The following is a 17,788-nucleotide window of genomic DNA, read 5'->3' as shown; positions in this document are numbered from 1 at the left end:
CTCTAGTAGGTGAATGTTGTGACGCTGAGCGCATTTCCAGACGGCCTGCGATAGTTGTGAAAGCTTCAGAGACTGTACTCCCCTGTTTTTGTAGATAATACATGGTTGTCATTTTGTTTGTCCCCGACTGGGACAACCTTGTGAATGAGGTGAGGAAAGAAAGCTTTCAAGGATAGGGCAACAGCCTGAAGCTCGAGGAAGTCGATACAATGACCCTGGCGCTTGGTGTACCCCCATCCCCTAAGTGAGGCGTTCGTTTTGAGCGTTCTGTGGGGAAGAGGATCCAGAAGAGGCCCCCCTTTAACATAATGTATGGATTCATCCATTGCAGAGAGTGATAGGTTTGGTGGTCTACCAACACTAGATCTTGTAAGTGGCCCTGTGACTGAGACCACTGACGACCTAAACATTCCTGAAAAGGACACATGTGAAGGTTGGCATGAGGTCCTATAGCAAAAACAGGAGGCCATTATCCCTAGAAGACACATGACTGTGTTCACTGTTATCTGCTGATTTGGCTGAAATGGAAGAAACAGGGCCTGAAAATTGTTAACTCTTACAGAACTGGGATAAGCTAGACCTATTTGTGTGTTCATTATTGCTCCTAGGTATGGTTGTATCTGTAGAGGTTGTAAATGGGGATTTGGGAACATTGGTTGCGAATTTCAGGCTGTGAAGCAGGTCTGTTGTAACCCGAGTATACTGGTGACACAGTTGAAGGGTTGCGGCTTCGATAAGCCAATAGTCCAGGTAGGAAAACACATATATTTGTTGTCTGCGGAGATGGGCCACTACTACTGCCAGATATTTGGTGAAAACCTGTGGTGCAGTTGTGACGGCAAATTTCAAAGGACTTTGAAATGAGAGGGCTGCCCATCCAGCAGAAACCTGACATATTTGTGATGGGCTGGGAGTCTTTGAGATCTAGTGTAGTCAAAGTCACCCTGTTGAAGCAGTGGAATCACGTCTTGCAGATTGACCATGTGAACATGCACTGATAGAATATATTTGTTCAGTGGCATTAGATCTAGGATTGGCCACAGAGAACCGTCTTTTTGGGGTCAGAGGAAGTACAGAAATTATATTCCTCAACTTTGGTATTGGAGAGGGATGGGTTGTAGTGCTCATTTGGAAAGAAGAGCCTCGACCTCCTGTTTGAATAATGTTTGATGTTCTTTTGAGAGCTGATGGGTGCGGGTGGTATGTTGGGAGGTGTGGTAATCGGCTCCAAAGAATAACGATGCTGGATAATGTCCAACACCCCCTGGTCTGTTGATATCTGTTGTCAGATGGGTAAAATGTTGTCTCTGTGTCCCCCGACAGGTCTAGTGTGATCAGGGGAAGCAAAGCAAGCACTTTGCTAGTGGTGGCGGCACCACGTTGGGAAGTACTTTCGCCTCTACCCTTGTGTTATTTTCTCTGTAGGAGCCCTTATAGTAGGATTTTGAGGGAGAGCACTAGCTCTGCCCATGCTGGTATGAGGTGGAGGCTTCTGGAGTGGTGGAATCAAGCCTTCATGATAGCTGGAGCGACAAAAGGAGACCCCAGATGTAGGAGTCGGAAGGGCCCCCATGGACTTTGCCATCTTCTTTTTTATTTATTTTGTAATGTTTCATCGACCTGTGGGCTAAAAAGATGTTCTTGTCAAAAGGGAGATTAAGAATGTTCTGCTGGACATCAAGCTTGAAGCTGGAAATAGGCAGCATGCTTCTGGCTGCTGTGACAGCAGAGGCAATGGCGCAACTAATTGACATGTTTGATATTAGTTTGCCCTCAGCAACTAATTCCTGTCCCCTTTTCCTGTGCTTATCTGGAACGTGTAAGAGGAGTTCCTCCATTTCATCCCAGTGAGAACGGTTGTATCATGCTAACAGGCCCATGGCACTGGCAATGCACCATTGATTTGCAGACTGAGCTGCAACTTGTTTAGCCGCAGTATCAATTATTTTGCTTTCTTTGTCGGGCAGTGAGGTATTGCCTGACGCTTGGGAATTACCACTGGTGACCACTAGGAGTCAGGTGGTACTTGCCCTCGTATGCATAACGGCTCTGAGGGAAGAGACTTTATATTCTTTATCGAAACTGGGAGTGGTAACGTGTGCCCTTACAGGGTCCTTCAAGATGTCCTCCGTATGGCAGAGCTTGCTTTTTAAAACAGGTAGGTATTGTGTGCCTCCATGAGTGGAAGAGAGTGTCTTAAATAAGACATTCTCTTCTAGAGGTTCCTTGTGAAGTTGTGCTTCATGAAAATTAGCCACCCTCGCTAAAAGCTCCTGGTATGTGGTTGAGTCATCAGGAGGTGATGGGTGTGCTGGGTACAGGCCTGGGTCTGTGTCCCCTGGTGGTTCAACATCATTCGAGTCCCAGGGGGTCAGTGCCTTGGGGTTGGGTGGGGTGGGGGGGGGGAGGGGGGTAGACACATGAAATTTATCATCTCCAGTCTCAGGGGGACTGGTGCCATCTCCAGGGGAGCTCTGAGGGGAGGTATCTAACAGCTCTACATCAGACTGTGGTGAGAAGGCAAATCTGGCAGAGGTGGTGGAAGTGGTGTGGTAATGGAGGTGGGGAAGGTGATTGTGAAGGTAAAGAGCTGGTGACCTTGTCAGAGTTTTTTTGTTTGGAAGAAATGGGAATATTCAAAGCCTCCTCAAATTAAAGTTGCCTCTTAGAAGGTAGTGGCGGAGAAGGTGGTGGTTTGACCACAATTCTGCCAGTTTTTTGTCGAATCTGGATCTGTTGTTGTCTAGTGCCCAGTCTTACTTGCAAACCTATGGAGAATGGGCTCCACAGTGATTTTGACAGTCTCTTATGGCACCAACTTCAATGGTTTCGGCTCCAAGCTGGACTTTTGTTTCAGTGTGAGGAGTCACTCGGCACAAAGGCTGTCGATGCCGACAGTCATGTTGACCTGGAGGGCGTGGAGGCTGTACAGGCCGATGGCACAGAAGCTTTTGACTTTGGGTGGTGTTTTGACGCCGAGCAAGACAGCGGGGACTCAAACTGGATTCTTGGTTCCGACCATGGCCTGCAGGCAGCAGTGCTCCCTGGGCTTTTTGATTTGGGGTGCGAGTCTTATTGTAGGTTCGACTCGAGGTTGAGGGGCCAGGGGCTAGCAGACCCACTGCACGAGACTCCATTGATAAGTTAGTTATTTTTAACTTGAGATCGGAGTCCAAGCTGCCTTCAATGGAAAAAACCTCCTCTTCAGCCCCTGAAGCCTCTGGATGTTGTCCCTGCTTGACGTCCTGATGTCCGAAGAGTTTGGGAGTGTCGTCAGCAGTTCTTCACTACATCTTGAGGCAGCATGCTCGATGATCACAGAGCATTTTCTTCTAGCAGAATGCTCGACAGGCTTCACAATCAGCCTCCTTGTGATCAGGAGAGAGATACATTTTACAGACCTGGTAAAAGTTGGTCCAGTGGTACTTTATGTGGTAACACGGACAGAAGCAATATGACGTTCATTCCATCACCAGGACGGCATTGTTTGAAAAATGGAGCTGGAGACAAAGATAAAAAGCCCCAAAGGGCGAGGCCCTCGACGGGCCGCGATGAAGTCACGTTGACTTGACAGTTGGTTGTGGGTTGACACACAGAGGAGAAAATGTGATCGATAACAATACAAACTGTAAACAGAATAGAACTGGAAGTGAGATCTGATGACGGTCTCAACTGGGAGCGCAAGCACACACGTCCAAACCAGACAGCAGAGAGAAAACAATCGAACAATTGAGTTGATTCCCATGCGCAGTGTTACGAAGGAGGAGTCACTACCTTGCGGCTCAAAAGACTTTCTTCAAAAAAAAGCAAACTGCACACATCTGGACCCAATACTAGGTGGCAGGAGTATGCAGAGCATGTGTGTCTACAGTCATACATACCTCGAACACTATTAGGTAAAAACAGGCTAAATGGCAGAACTTGACCAATCACCTGCCATTTTACCAGTGTTTCTCCACTGGTACATCACAGTTTACTTTAGGGAAAAAAGACAGCACATCACCAACACCCTTTTCAATATAGAACCAAGAATGACTTACTTCAATACTGAAATATCCTCTGTCAACATAGTCCCCTAAAAATAGGTAGCGTGTGTTGGCTGGAGAGCCTCCGACTTCAAACAGCTTCATCAAGTCAAAGAACTGTCCATGGATATCGCCACAAACTAGAGGAGAGCAAACATAAGGCGGATGTGAGGTGGAGCAAAGTGAAATTTGAATTCCTATTTTGTTCATTTCTGAAGTTAGGGTACAGTTTCTAAAGTCGCCTTAATAGAACATTTCCAAGAAGGCACGTGGGACTGCACATAGTTAAAATGAAAGGGTGAGGAATTCAACGCATCCACAATCAGACTTATTTACACAAATGCACATGGCTTAATTTCAACGTAACATTCATTACTTTCGCTGCCATAACTGAGGCGAGCAATTACTTCCATATGTCGCACTTACTCTGACACATGCTTAGTTATGTTAACTAGCTTAACTTAAATTATATTTAAAAAAACAGAACAAATATTAATTAGCTGAAATAATAAACACGGATAAATTAAAAATAGCGAATAAATGCAAATGTCTTAATTATATTACGTTTAAACGAACTCAAATAAATTAACATTACAATTGGCACTCCCAAACCTAAAACTGTAAAAATATAAATTATGAAATTAAAATGGAAATCTAAAACCCTAATTGTAAAATATTTAGTTATCCTATTAATATTAAAACACATTTCAATTGAAGTGAGTAGTAAACACTATTCTAAATGAATGTAACGTAACAATGTTTGAGATACTTGCTTTACCTTTATGGTTTAATGTAATCATAATTCAGTATAAACAAAAATGAATATGCAACATTTTTAGAGGAGTTGTGCAAATGATTGGGCTGAAGCAAAGAATATCTTAACCTTCGAATAGGTTACTGTCCACGCAAGAGTACAAACGTTACAATTCAATGGACAAAATGACCGCAAATGTCAACAAAGCAGACGGTGAAAACACAGGCCAAATAAAAGGGACACGTATTTGCATACATCGCTTTACTTGGCTTTAATGTTAAGTGAAGGACTCATTCAGCCCTCATGCTTGGTCAATGGTCTTTAGTTTATACCTCAAGGTGAACACTTTGAATTTCGTTTTGTTTTGTTACTTCAAATGCACAATGTAGGAGGAAAAAATGGAATACGTACTGTTACCGGACTAACAACGGCGCTTTCAGCTATCGCCCAAATGACAGAACACACACAGTATTTACTCTATCGATACTCCGATCAAGTAAATGAAAACTGCTCGGTTTCGGTAGCGCTCCCTTTTTGCAACCTGGTGCGCCATACTGCACGACAGCTGCAATAACACGATCACGCTCAAACAACATCGACGCATTTATCATATGTGACCGCCCTTTGTCACATTGGCGGCACCTGAATGCCAGGGGCCGCGGTTCCATGGAACACGGAAGCGGCGCTCTTCCTTCGAGTACTTCAGAGCGCAGCCTGTGTGTACAGCCGAGGACAGGCGTGACACCGGAAAGAGGTGGTGACTGCGCTACAGAAAGTAGGAGCAACAAGCGGCGCCAAGGGCACTAACCTTCCGAAAACCCCGGCGCTTTATTCTCATAGGTTTGAATAGGTGGTTAAAGGCCTGCCCTGCAGCAGACCACGATCCCACACTTTCCAGTAACATCACACACTTCCTCGATGCCTGTGCGTAGAGACCAAACAACCGAACATGCACTGCTTAAGACATCAACTGGCGTGTTATGGCTAAGCAACAAAAATATTAATACCAATATCAATCTCGAGTTTCAGAAATGTCTTAATAAAAAACGTTTAATTAATTCAGTTGTTGTGGATTAATGTTATCTACCCACTAAGACCACATCGCTGCACGACATCGGTGGTGAATATGTGGCAAAGTAAGTAAATGATCAGTTACTGGGGGATAGGCAGCCATCAAAAACTACTTAAACATGCCAGATAAAATAAATTTAAACCAATACACGGCTAAATTTGGATTTCTGCAAGCCACCCCCCTGACTTGTTAACAGGCATGCACTCCTTCAATATCCTTAGCAAATGGTGGGTTGGTTTCGCATTGGGGCCTAACCGCTAGTCCAACCTGGTATTGCTGCACCACTGCCTCGCATCTCTCTGTAGAGGCAAACATCAGACACACATCCTTTTCATGTCTGCATCTCTTGTTTTTGCCAGCACCTGTAGACTGCTCACTCCACCACATGTTCATCTATTGATCAACAGGGCCACAAAGTGAAAGGATGAAGCAGAGAATAATTCTGCTAGTGATTTTAATTTGGGTGGCCAGTAGCGCACGATGAAGCCATGTTTCATCTCTTGAACCACACTTGTCATAAGCACGTTATATGGATACGTGCTTTGCAGCATGCATGAAATAAACAATACACACCATCAACGATTAAGGAGACAGTATGAAATAAATGAGTTAGTAGGGTTTTGGAGAGGGGAGAAAGGGAAACAAAAATGATTTTGGTGAAGTTCAGCATTAGGAAATGGTCAGTCACTGGAGCAATCAATCAAGGGTTTACATACACACTAAAAAAAAGGGAGCGAGAGGGAAGAAAACATACTAATACATCCTTCCTTAATTACCACAGAAACAGAATAGTACACTATCAATACATTTATATAGGAGCTTATTGGCAAATGTATGCTAATTTCCACCAAATTTTCATTTTGAAAGATTAGTCCATATGTAGCGCAATGTAACACATTACACAGAACTGTTATATGTATACCCAGACTTCACCATTCCTCAGCGCACAATCGAGAGAAAGGAGAGACGTGAATGCCAGTGACATTGTACCTTGAAGAAGTAAGTCATTGGGTTGGCAGGACACTAACAAGGGGCTATGCTTCAAAAAAATATTTGCATCTGAAAGGACCCTACTGTTAATTTCTTATCTTACTCTGACATGCAGTTTGTGACTAGAGCTAGATGTTCTCTCTCCATCCCCTAGGAGGCCCATTGCCCCTAATTCTGGGGATTTGTTATTAATTACCAGATTTGAAGAATATTCTTTACATCGACACCGTTTCACCAGAGTGCAGTGCTATTTCCGGCCCAACTACAGTACCGAGACTGCACTGATCACAGCAAATGACAACAGACACCTCATCGACCTAGGAGGTACAACAGCCCTCATCCGCCTCTACCTAGCAGCAGCCTTCAACACCGTCCCCCACCACACCCTTAACAGACTCCACAGCATTAGCATCCAAGAAAACGCCTTCAACTGGATAGCATCCTTCCTCTACAGCCGAACGCAGAGGATCCTCCTCCCACCCTTCACCTCCGCACCCACAGACATCAACTGCGGTGTTCCCCAGGGCTCCTCCTTCAGTCCCACCCTCTTCAACTCCTACATGACTCCACTGGCCAACACTGCACATACCAACGGCCTTAACATCATCCCCTACGCCAACAACACCCGGCTCATTCTATCCCTCACAGACGCCTCCACCTCACACATCAACTTCCAAAACACCATGACCAAAATTGCCACGTGGATGAAGACCAACTCCCTCAAGTTTAATTCGGACAAGACTGAGATCCTCTTCTTCAAGAACAAGCCCTCTCATTGGGATGACAAATTGTGGTCCATCGCCCTAGGTCCCCCTCCCACCAACTATTGACACAATCTCAGCATCATCCTGGACAACCAACTCACCATGAAAGAACACATCAACACGGATTCCTCGACCTGCTTCCACATCCTCCGCAAGATCTTCTGATAAATTCCCATCTCGACCAGAAAGACAGTCACCCAGGCCCTCATCTCCAGCTGCCTTGACTACGGCAATACACTCTACGCCGAACTGCTTTGAGACCATCCAGAACATGGCAGTGAGGCTAGTCCTCTACCTTCCCAAAAGAACTAGTATCTCTCTCCACCTCTGGGCACTCCTCTGGCTTCCCGTCCCACAAAGATACCACTTCAAGCTCCTCACTAACACCTACAAGGCCCTTCATGAAACCAGGCCTACATCAACAAATGCATCACATTCCACCGAACCACCAGAGAGCTCTGCTCCGCGACCTTGCCCTGGCCACCACCCCCTGCATCCATCGGGAACACCTCGGAGGTCGCTCCTTCACCCATCTCGCCGCCAAGTCTTGGATCAACCTCCCCCCCTCTACCTATGCACCTCTCTCGAAGAGTTCAGGAGACAGCTCAAGACATGGCTATTCAACCATCACCACCAGCCGGCCAAGGCTTGCAGACTCCCCCCAGCGCCTACAGACCCCCCCAGGGTGACAAGCTGCTCTCTACAAGCACCCTTGAATGATTTATTGATGCAACACTGATCACCTTTGCATGCTGAAACAGAGTGGAGTTTATACGTTTCTCAGTTTTTAATGTGTGTTCTTAATCCATAGAAAAACCCTTACTACCAGATACTAAGTATTTTGCATGTTTTCGGTTTCTTTTGTTGATATTGATGTGTTACGTTTATTGACATCCAAATAAAACAAATGAACAGTAACTAGGGATCATACAGTCTTGAAGTTGATAAAAGACTTGTGACCCTTTGGGGATCAAAGAAAGCTGAAACAGCTTGAGTAAATAGGATGATGGGATAATTTCCCTCTTTATCCACATACATAGTTTTAAATCTTTTCTGGAGAAATTCAGGATGCAATACATTGAGTGATCTTTTCCAAGGCAAATTTTGTTTCCAAAAACACACTAGATCCCACACAAAGAAAGTAACATATTATGTTCACCCACTAGAATGGTTGGGCTAATTTTGACCAAAATAATGTCGGGATGTAGGGCCCTGATGAAGCATGCCACTAGTTTTTGGTGAGGGATATTCTTTCAAAAATGAAAAAGTTGGTGGATCCAAACATACACTGCCAGTAAACCTTTTTATTTATTTAGTGTCATAATCATACAGTTTAGATATGATGTAGGAATAAGTGTACACATTACTATGGGTGGGCGGTGAACTCCGCTCGCAGAGTTTGCTGAGTTTTTCCCACTCAGCTTAGAACGTGGAGTTCGAAAAACTCTGCGGAGAGGAGTTTTTTTCCTTGCTCAAGCTCGCCAACATTAAGTTTGTGAGTGAGAGCGAGATAAATCTTACTTCAGACCACCTCCTGGTGCAATTTCTCAACGCGGGCAGTCACAGATGGTCGCTACCCCTCATGCTGAGCAACCTATTTGTGTTGAGGAAGCTGCCGCTCAAGTACAAAATCTACTTGAGCAGCAGAAAAGCAGCACCCTCTTGAGCTGCGCGTGGTGCCATTCATGCTGCCTTACAGTGCGGGACAAACACTTGATGCTAAAAATCAGTGCCAAGGGCACAACCTGACACACTCTGCAGCTTTGCAGAACTCTGCGTAGAGTGGTGAAGTTTTTTGGTCACTTCACAGAGCTCCACATAGTGGAACTCCATGAACTCCGCCCAGGCCTACACATTACTTGCTTTGCTCTAGCAAAAGGCCTTGTGGAAACATACCAAGCCTCACAACCCACCTCACTTTTTAGAACTCAAATCCACGTGCAGATAACAGAGGCCACCAACACTACTTGAACATACTCAACCCAGCAGTCTGCAATTACTATACATCCGAATTCTGCCACAGCAGAAAAGCTGAGCCACTGAGAAAACACGACCATTACTAAAGTACCCAAATCAACATGCTGAGGAATCCGATTAATGGTAAGGCACAACAACAACAAAAAAACTGAATTAAACATGCCAACTTCGTTTTCGTAAAGTAAGCACAGCATACCTGGCATCAAAATATACATCCTGCCATAATGAGACAAAAGGTGAGATTCATGTATCAAAGAAGTGTGGCTATAAGAGTAGAAATGAACTGCAAAACTAGTTCATTTGCAAAAATAAGTAGAGCTATTTTCAAGCACTGCAAATGTGCACTTCAAAAGCTGATTTGTCAACCGGATTGGCTGGCCAGCCTTTAAAATCTGATTCTCAGGAGATTTTATTTAAGCCTTTTTACATAACAGCTGTCATGATGCCTCCATGGTTACAAACCTGTGCTTAACCCCTTCGCTGCCAGGCCTTTGCCCCCTCCTGTGCCAGGCCTTTTTTTTTGCCTATTTGGAGCAGTTTGCGCTTAGGCCCTCATAACTTTTTGTCTACATAAGCTAACCAAGCCAAATTTGCGTCCTTTTTTTCCAACATCCTAGGGATTCTAGAGGTACCCAGACTTTGTGGGTTCCCCTGAAGGAGGCAAAGAAATTAGCCAAAATACAGTGAAAATTTCTTTTTTTTCAAAAAAATTGGAAAAAGTGGCTGCAGAAGAAGGCTTGTGGTTTTTCACCTGAAAATGGCATCAACAAAGGGTTTGCGGTGCTAAACTCAGCAGCTTCCCAGCTTTCAGGAACAGGCAGACTTGAATCAGAAAACCGAAGTTTTCAACACAATTTTGGCATTTTACTGGGACATACCCCATTTTTGCAATTTTTTGTGCTTTCAGCCTCCTTCCAGTCAGTGACAGAAATGGGCATGAAACCAATGCTGGATCCCAGAAACCTAAACTGAAAAGTAGACAAAATGCTGAATTCAGCAAGGGGTCATTTGTGTAGATCCTACAAGGGTTTCCTACAGAAAACAACAACTGAAAAAGAAAAATATTGAAATTGAGGTGAAAAAAACATAAATGTTTCTCTACGTTTTACTCTGTAACTTTTCCCTGCAATGTCCGATTATCGAAAGCAATATACCGTTACGTCTGCTGGACTCCTCTGGTTGCGGGGATATATAGGGCTTGTAGGTTCATCAAGAACCAGAGGAACCCAGAGCCAATAAATGAGCTGCACCCTGCAGTGCGTTTTCATTCTATACCGGGTATACAGCAATTAATTTGCTGAAATATAAAGAGTAAAAAATTGCTATCAAGAAAACCTTTGTATTTCCAAAAAGGGCACAAGATAAGGTGTTGAGGAGCAGTGGTTATTTGCACATCTCTGAATTCCGGGGTGTCCATACTACCATGTGAATTACAGGGCATTTCTCAAATAGATGGATTTTTTACACACTCTCCTATATTTGGAAGGAAAAAATGTAGAGAAAGACAAGGGGCAATAACACTTGTTTTGCTAATCTATGTTCCCCCAAGTCTCCCGATAGAAATGATACCTCACTTGTGTGGGTAGGCCTAGCGCCCGCGACAGGAAACGCCCCAAAGCGCAATGTGGACACATCCAAATTTTTGAAAGAAAACAGAGGTGTTTTTTGCGAAGTGCCTACCTGTAGATTTTGGCCTCTAGCTCAGCCGGCACCTGGGGAAACCTACCAAACCTGTGCATTTCTGAAAACTAGAGACCTAGGAGAATCCAAGATGGGGTGACTTGCGGGGCTCGGACCAGGTTCTGTTACCCAGAATCCTTTGCAAACCTCAAAATTTGGCTAAAAAAAACACATGTTCCTCACATTTCTGTGGCAGAAAGTTCTGGAATCTGAGAGGAGCCACAAATTTCCTTCCACCCAGCGTTCCCCCGATAAAAATGATACCTCACTTGTGTGGGTAGGCCTAGCGCCCGCTACAGGAAATGCCCCAAAGCGAAGCGTGGACACATCAAAATTTTTGGAAGAAAACAGAGGTGTTTTTTGCGAAGTGCCTACCTGTAGATTTTGGCGTGTAGCTCAGCCGGCCCTGGGGGGGGGGGGGGGGGGGGGGGGGGGGGCAGAAATGCCCTAAAATATATTTGCCCCACGGGAGCAACCCTTGCCTACGGGGTCGCTCCCCCTGTGTGACATTGGCGTCAAAAAACAAATCCCCGGTGCCTGGTGGTTTCTGCCCCCTTGGGGGCAGATTGACCTAAACTCGGCCAATCTGCCCCCAGGGGGGAAGAAATGGTCTAAATACAATTTGCCCCCCTAGGGAGCGACCCTTGCCTGATGGGTCGCTCCCCATCTCTTAAAAAAAAAAAAAAAAAAAAAAAAAAATACGAAAAAAACAAAAAACACAAAAAAAAATTGCCCTGGTGCCTAGAGGCAGAAATGGCCTAAAATAAATTTGCCTCCCAACCCCCCCCCCCCCCAGGAGCAACCCTTGCCTAAGGGGTCGCTCCCACTGCGTGACATTGGCGCCAAAAAACAAATCCCCGGTGCCTAGTAGTTTCTGCCCCCTTGGGGGCAGATTGACCTAAACTCGGCCAATCTGCCCCGGGGGGGCAGAAATGGTCTAAATACAATTTGCCCCCCTGGGGAGCGACCCTTGCCTGATGGGTCGCTCCCCATCTCTAAAAAAACAAACAAACAAAAATAAAAATTTGCCCTGGCACCTAGAGGTTTCAGCCCCCCCCCCCCCCAGGGGCAGATCGGCCTAATAATAGGCCGATCTGCCCCAGGGGGGGCAGAAATGGCCTAAAATAAATTTGCCCCCCTAACACCCACCCCCCTCCCCGGGAGGGACCCTTGCCTACGGGGTCGCTCCCCCTGCGTGACATTGGCGCCAAAAAACAAATCCCAAGTGCCTAGTCGTTTCTGCCCCCTTGGGGGCAGATTGACCTAAAATCGGCCAATCTGCCCCCATGGGGGGCAGAAATGGCCTAAATACAATTTGCCCCCCAGGGAGCGACCCTTGCTTAAGGGGTCGCTCCCCTTGCGTGAAATTCACGCAATGAAAAAACTCCCTGGTGTCTAGTGGTTTCTGCCCCCCTTGGGGGCAGATTGGCCTCATCAAAATAGGCCAATCTGCCCCCAAGGGGGGAAGAAATGGCCTAAATATAATTTTCCCCCAAGGGGAGCGACCCTTGCCTAAGGGGTCGCTCCCCACCTAAAAAAATAAAATGAAACATACATTTTTTTTTTTTTTTTTTTTTTTTTTTTAAAATGGTCCCTGGTGCCTAGGCCAATCTGCCCCCAGGGGGGGCAGAAAAGGCCTTCCCGAAAAAATGCCACCCATGGGAGCGACCCTTGCCCAAGGGGTCGCTCCCTTATGTGAATTTCAGTAAAAAAAATAAAAATCCCTGGTGTCTAGTGGGGTTTCAAAAGCCGGATTGCAAGCAATCCGGCTTTGGAAACCCTCGGAGAGACTTCAAAGGGAAGGAAATACTTTTCCTTCCCTTTGAAGCCCCTCCGGGCCTCCCCCAGTGATTGAAAGAGAAATGCTTTTGCATTGGGGGGAGGGGGGTGCATGGGGGGGCGCGCTAGCGCTCCCCCAAGTTCTCCTGTGCCTTGGACGAGGTGACCTCGTCCAAGGCACAGGGGAACTGTAGCCTTGGACGAGGTCACCTCGTCCAAGGCACAGAACAGGTTAAACATGCACTGATTGTGATGGAGGAAGTAGGAAAAAAATAGACGCGTCTTCTTTAGCTCAGAAATGTTTTCATAGTGCATTCACCAAGGTTTCAAATATAGTGAAAAGCTCTTTTAAAAAAAACAACAACAAAAAAAAAAGCACTCCGAAGTTTACTTCAAACTGGAGTTGTCAAGCAAGGTTTCTGACCAGAAACCTTGTCTTGAGCGATACCTGCAGCAAGGAAAACCAAGCAGTCGAAGAGACTTCGGGCAGAAGGAATATACATTTCGTAACACTGATAGGGCCAATGGCTGTTAAAACTTAACTGTCGGAATGGGGATATTGCCCAGAAGCCACTTGTGAAATGAAAAGGAGGCTTCCAACATAACACCAAGCAGCAGTAAACACACCCTTTAAAGAATGTTAGGAGATTCTTTCGACCGCACGGTCCCATGATGGGGAGAGCACCAACCCTTTATTTACATAAAAGCAAAGTAAACATCAAACATATTTGTTACAACAGTAAGGCAGCACACCCGCCGTTTGCGTGGACTTTTTCTGACAGAAGGTGCTGGTAGAATGATTTTGTTGCTTCCAGGCAATAAAGTGCCATTTTTGTCAGCAGGCCAACGAATCCTCTTGGCAGTTATTACGAAGGAGACTGTTTTGTCACTGTGCCAGTTGTACAATGTTTAAAAAAAAAAAAAAAAAAAAAAAGATTATCAATTTTAAAATTGTAGCAAATGAGTTGATGTGGTGCTACTGCAAATTTAATTCTCTGTGCACGTTTACTGCTGGCATGACAGCATCGCAACACAAAATGGAGTGCTCTGACCCACAATCACAATATATGCAAACATGCATAATGGTACATGTAGCTGGTATGGCCAAGGGTCAGAGAACATGCAAGAGCGATGAGAACAATCTTGCCAGAGGAAGATGACAGTGGAAATCTCCGAAGGCTGAGTCCCATTTCTCTATCAAGTGTTATGGAGCACGGGCTGCACAGGTGGGTTCAGTAGCTGGGGACTGCTTGACAGAGTAGGTCTTGCAGGGACGTGGCTTTAGGAAGTTTACAGTGATGAGGCAATCATAATAGGTGATCTAAACTTAAGGCCTCGAAAAAACATAGAAATGTTATTAGAGCTGCAGGTTGAGTAACCTGAATAATCTACTCGACCTAACTGTAATGTAATGTGATCATAGGCAAATATTTTATTTTACATAGTAGCCTTTTTCTTTATTTTCAGTCATGAATGCACCTTCAAATATGCGAGCGCAACATTTCTGCTGTATAAAAAGACCTCTTGTTTGATTAAATAGCCTAAACATTTGCTCCATGTGTAATAAGAATCTAGCCCCCATATACGGGACACATGATCCATGACTTGCCTCTTAGTTTACTAATAGCATTGCCACCAGGGAAGGCGTGTTTCTCAGTTTATGTTTAAACACTCACTTTTAATGAATATATTACTAAAGCATGATGTGGTAGCGCACTGTCATTTGCAGAGAGTAAATTTAGAAGAAATGTCCAAAAGCCTTCCCACTAACTTGGAGCTTTACTGATGAAAAAAACTGTATAGTGTGTTAACAATAATCTGTAAAGATGGGATTTCAAAAAAACATTTATCTTTTGCACATCATCAAGTAAACTGTTCTGGTTTGTTTTCACCCTATTAAGATATTTTTTTCATCACACAAGTACAAAAAATAGGCTTTCAAAACTACTAAAATATATTTTGAAATATTTGCAACATTGACTTAGTTATTACATTTTGTGTGTTAGGAAAAAAACTGACACCCTACAGCCTTTCGTGTCACACTCTTTGTACAGCAGGTCAGACAGTTCACATTACAAAATCCTGGAACTCAGCAGTGAGAAGGAAAAATAACTGCAAGAAAGCAAACTGACTTTTAACCTCTGTGTCTGAACACAGAGCAAATGTGACAATAACAATATATTAAGGTGTCTTTATCACTCCTTCACTTTCTGACTGAACAGAACTCCTGTTCTTTGTCAAATGCCAGAAGGATTGAGTAGGTCCTAAAAATAGTCAACTTGATAAAATAAGACTTGCCATAGTGAGAGGGCGAGTAGATTTTTGAGGCCCGATTTAACATACGGAGAATGAACTAAGAGGGGCAGGGGAGGTACAAACTAGTACTGGGATTGTTGGAAAGGGAATGGATGCCAAACCTCATTACTTCAAGTGTGTAGAAGGCCTAACAGGGGCACACCACAAAGGAGGTTGCTACAATAACTGACCAGGCCATGTACAAGCTTATTAATGTACAGTGTTGGCACAGGTTGGTTTTTATCTTGCCAACGTTTAGTATGTCGAGGAGCAGATTAAAGGGCAGGAGGACAGTCACAGGAGGCCATCTTGAATAAAGCCAAAAGTGAGAAATTGTGGAGACTTTGTGAGAAGGAAACATGAGTGGCAAGAGTTTTGGCAGTGCAGTGTATAAAAAGGAAATAGGATTTTGACTTTGGTGGAGTTCAACAAAAGGGGAACAGGGCCTATAGGGCAATCGGGCAATAGCCAAAAGGCTTGTTTGGGAGATCAATGTGTGGGCTGGTTTCTGGGCTGTTTTCAGGCCAGTTTTATGGTTTAGTGGGCTGTTTTTAACTGCTAATTTCCTGGATACAACCACAAACATTGTCTGCAGCAAGCACAAGTGTATACAATCTCCTGTACCTTGCTAAATACTTAGTGTCTTTACAAGTTAGAAGCTGTCCTGATTTTATAAATGTGGGTCTTTTTTTAGCTATCTGATTCACTAATGGGGGCCACTTTAGTTTTGATGACCAAGACTATTTTCTGTTGCAATTCCACCCTGACAGGGAACAGTCACCAAGGTAGTCAATGAATAGCTTCTCCATGAGTAGCATGAGCAGGTAAGATGACAGAAAATCAGAGTATTATCAGTAAGAAGCCAGTATGAAAATCAGTGTACAAATCATTTGATTTGTGTAGTAAAAGTCATGGTCACCGGCTTGGCCCACACAGAGGGCACTAGATGTCAAAATGTTACCCAAGTGGAAAGTCAAGAACCGAAGTAATGGCAGGCAGGGAAAATAAATGATGACCGCGTACAGTCTTCTTCAACAAAGGGGATTGGACACTGTGCTCGAAATAATCAGAGCAAGCCTACCAAAAAGATGTGACTCTACCAAAGCCCAGTAAATGGGACAAAAAAGTAAAGTAAGACATGAAACCTACAGGTGCCGCAACAGAAAGCAAAATTTAAATGGGCCAGTCAGCACTGGAGAGGTGGGCAACTTATTGAGGGCCCACAGCAACTCGTGCACCGTGATGAGCAGGATCACCAACCGCCAACCACACCTAGGAATAAAGTAACAAAAACAGTTTAATGCAAACACCAAATCATAATTGATTGGTGGTAGTTAGACCATCAGAACTTGATTGTAACGTCCTAGCTAAGCAACGTCATCCAGGACGGTGGTCTTCAAACCAGTTTGCTGTGGAATGCTCAGAGGCAGGGTAAGCTCGAGAAGGAATGGGATGGAATGAGACAGCCTACAAGGCAGCCACAGTACTCGCACTCCAAGCACAGCAGGAAGCCAGACAAATTAGACAATCAGCTAGCAAGTTTTTTGTGTTTTTGTTTTGTTTTATATAGCGCAAACTGCATAAAAAGGTGTTGGAGCTCTTTACAAGAGCATCAGTTAGGTTACACACGGACACATTCATTTTTTAGGCACGGGAGGGGAGATTAGAGGATTTTCCCAGAATCACAGAATTTGAGCCAACGTCAAGACTTGAACCTGGTTACCCAGATCCAATGTGGGCAGCTCTGACAATAGTTGAGCTTAGAAACTGTGGAGGCTTCATAACAAAGAAGGAACCAACTCTTACTGTTTGGTAAATATGGCAATTTAAAATTGCGTTAATTAGTATGCATAATTCTTATTAAAAGTTAGCAGTGGCGTATCTTTGCCATTCTGCAAGTGCCTATCCAAATCTTTGTCGGTTAAGCTTTAAAAGTCAAAGAATGCCGATTGGTTGGGTCAGAATCTGGTTCGATTGCTCCGGGTATATGCTGGGGCTCACAGCCTGGCTCCCCTCAGGTGTTCACTAGTCCATCACCCATTGGAAAAAAAATAACCTTCCATGATTTGGCAAGAGGACACACCGCAAACCACTACAAAGCGAAAGCGCGAGTTTCAGAAAAGAAACAGATTTCGGCAATCCTGGCATCAATTATTGAGGCAAGCATTCCATCAATCAGCTTTCAAGCAGTCGTGGCGCTTCCGTGTGAATGTGTTTGATATGGTAAGCAGGGTGCAGAAAAAAGGCCTCCGAATTGCTGAGTAGCTTTCGTTCCTTGCTGTTGTCCGGGCCGCTGTTCCAGCATGCTTTGATGTGCCCTGCCTCTGTGCCAGCTAACGAGTGGAGGAGCTGGTGAGTTTACACTGCTCGAGCGGGGTGGCGCTCATAAAACATGGTAATCAGATAAGGGGGCTGCAGAAAACGATAAACAATTAGAGGAACAGCTGCAAAG

At 44.6% G+C, this 17,788-nt stretch overlaps 1 protein-coding gene across 10 annotated transcripts in view; it reads right to left on the bottom strand.

The window, feature by feature from the left end:
* Nucleotides 1-17,788, bottom strand: part of PPP3CA (protein phosphatase 3 catalytic subunit alpha) — a 608,768-nt gene that overhangs the window by 317,478 nt on the left and 273,502 nt on the right. For all 10 annotated transcript variants that reach the window (XM_069230223.1, XM_069230221.1, XM_069230225.1 and 7 more), the window contains exon 3: nt 4,041-4,165. In XM_069230223.1, the coding sequence (XP_069086324.1) occupies nt 4,041-4,165 (125 nt within the window). The remainder of the gene's footprint in view (nt 1-4,040; nt 4,166-17,788) is intronic.

The sequence above is a fragment of the Pleurodeles waltl genome, chromosome 1_1, assembly GCF_031143425.1.
Source record: "Pleurodeles waltl isolate 20211129_DDA chromosome 1_1, aPleWal1.hap1.20221129, whole genome shotgun sequence".
Lineage (NCBI taxonomy): Eukaryota > Metazoa > Chordata > Amphibia > Caudata > Salamandridae > Pleurodeles > Pleurodeles waltl.
The sequence above is the reverse complement of the archived record's forward strand: the minus strand, read 5'-3'. Positions and strand labels throughout refer to the sequence as shown.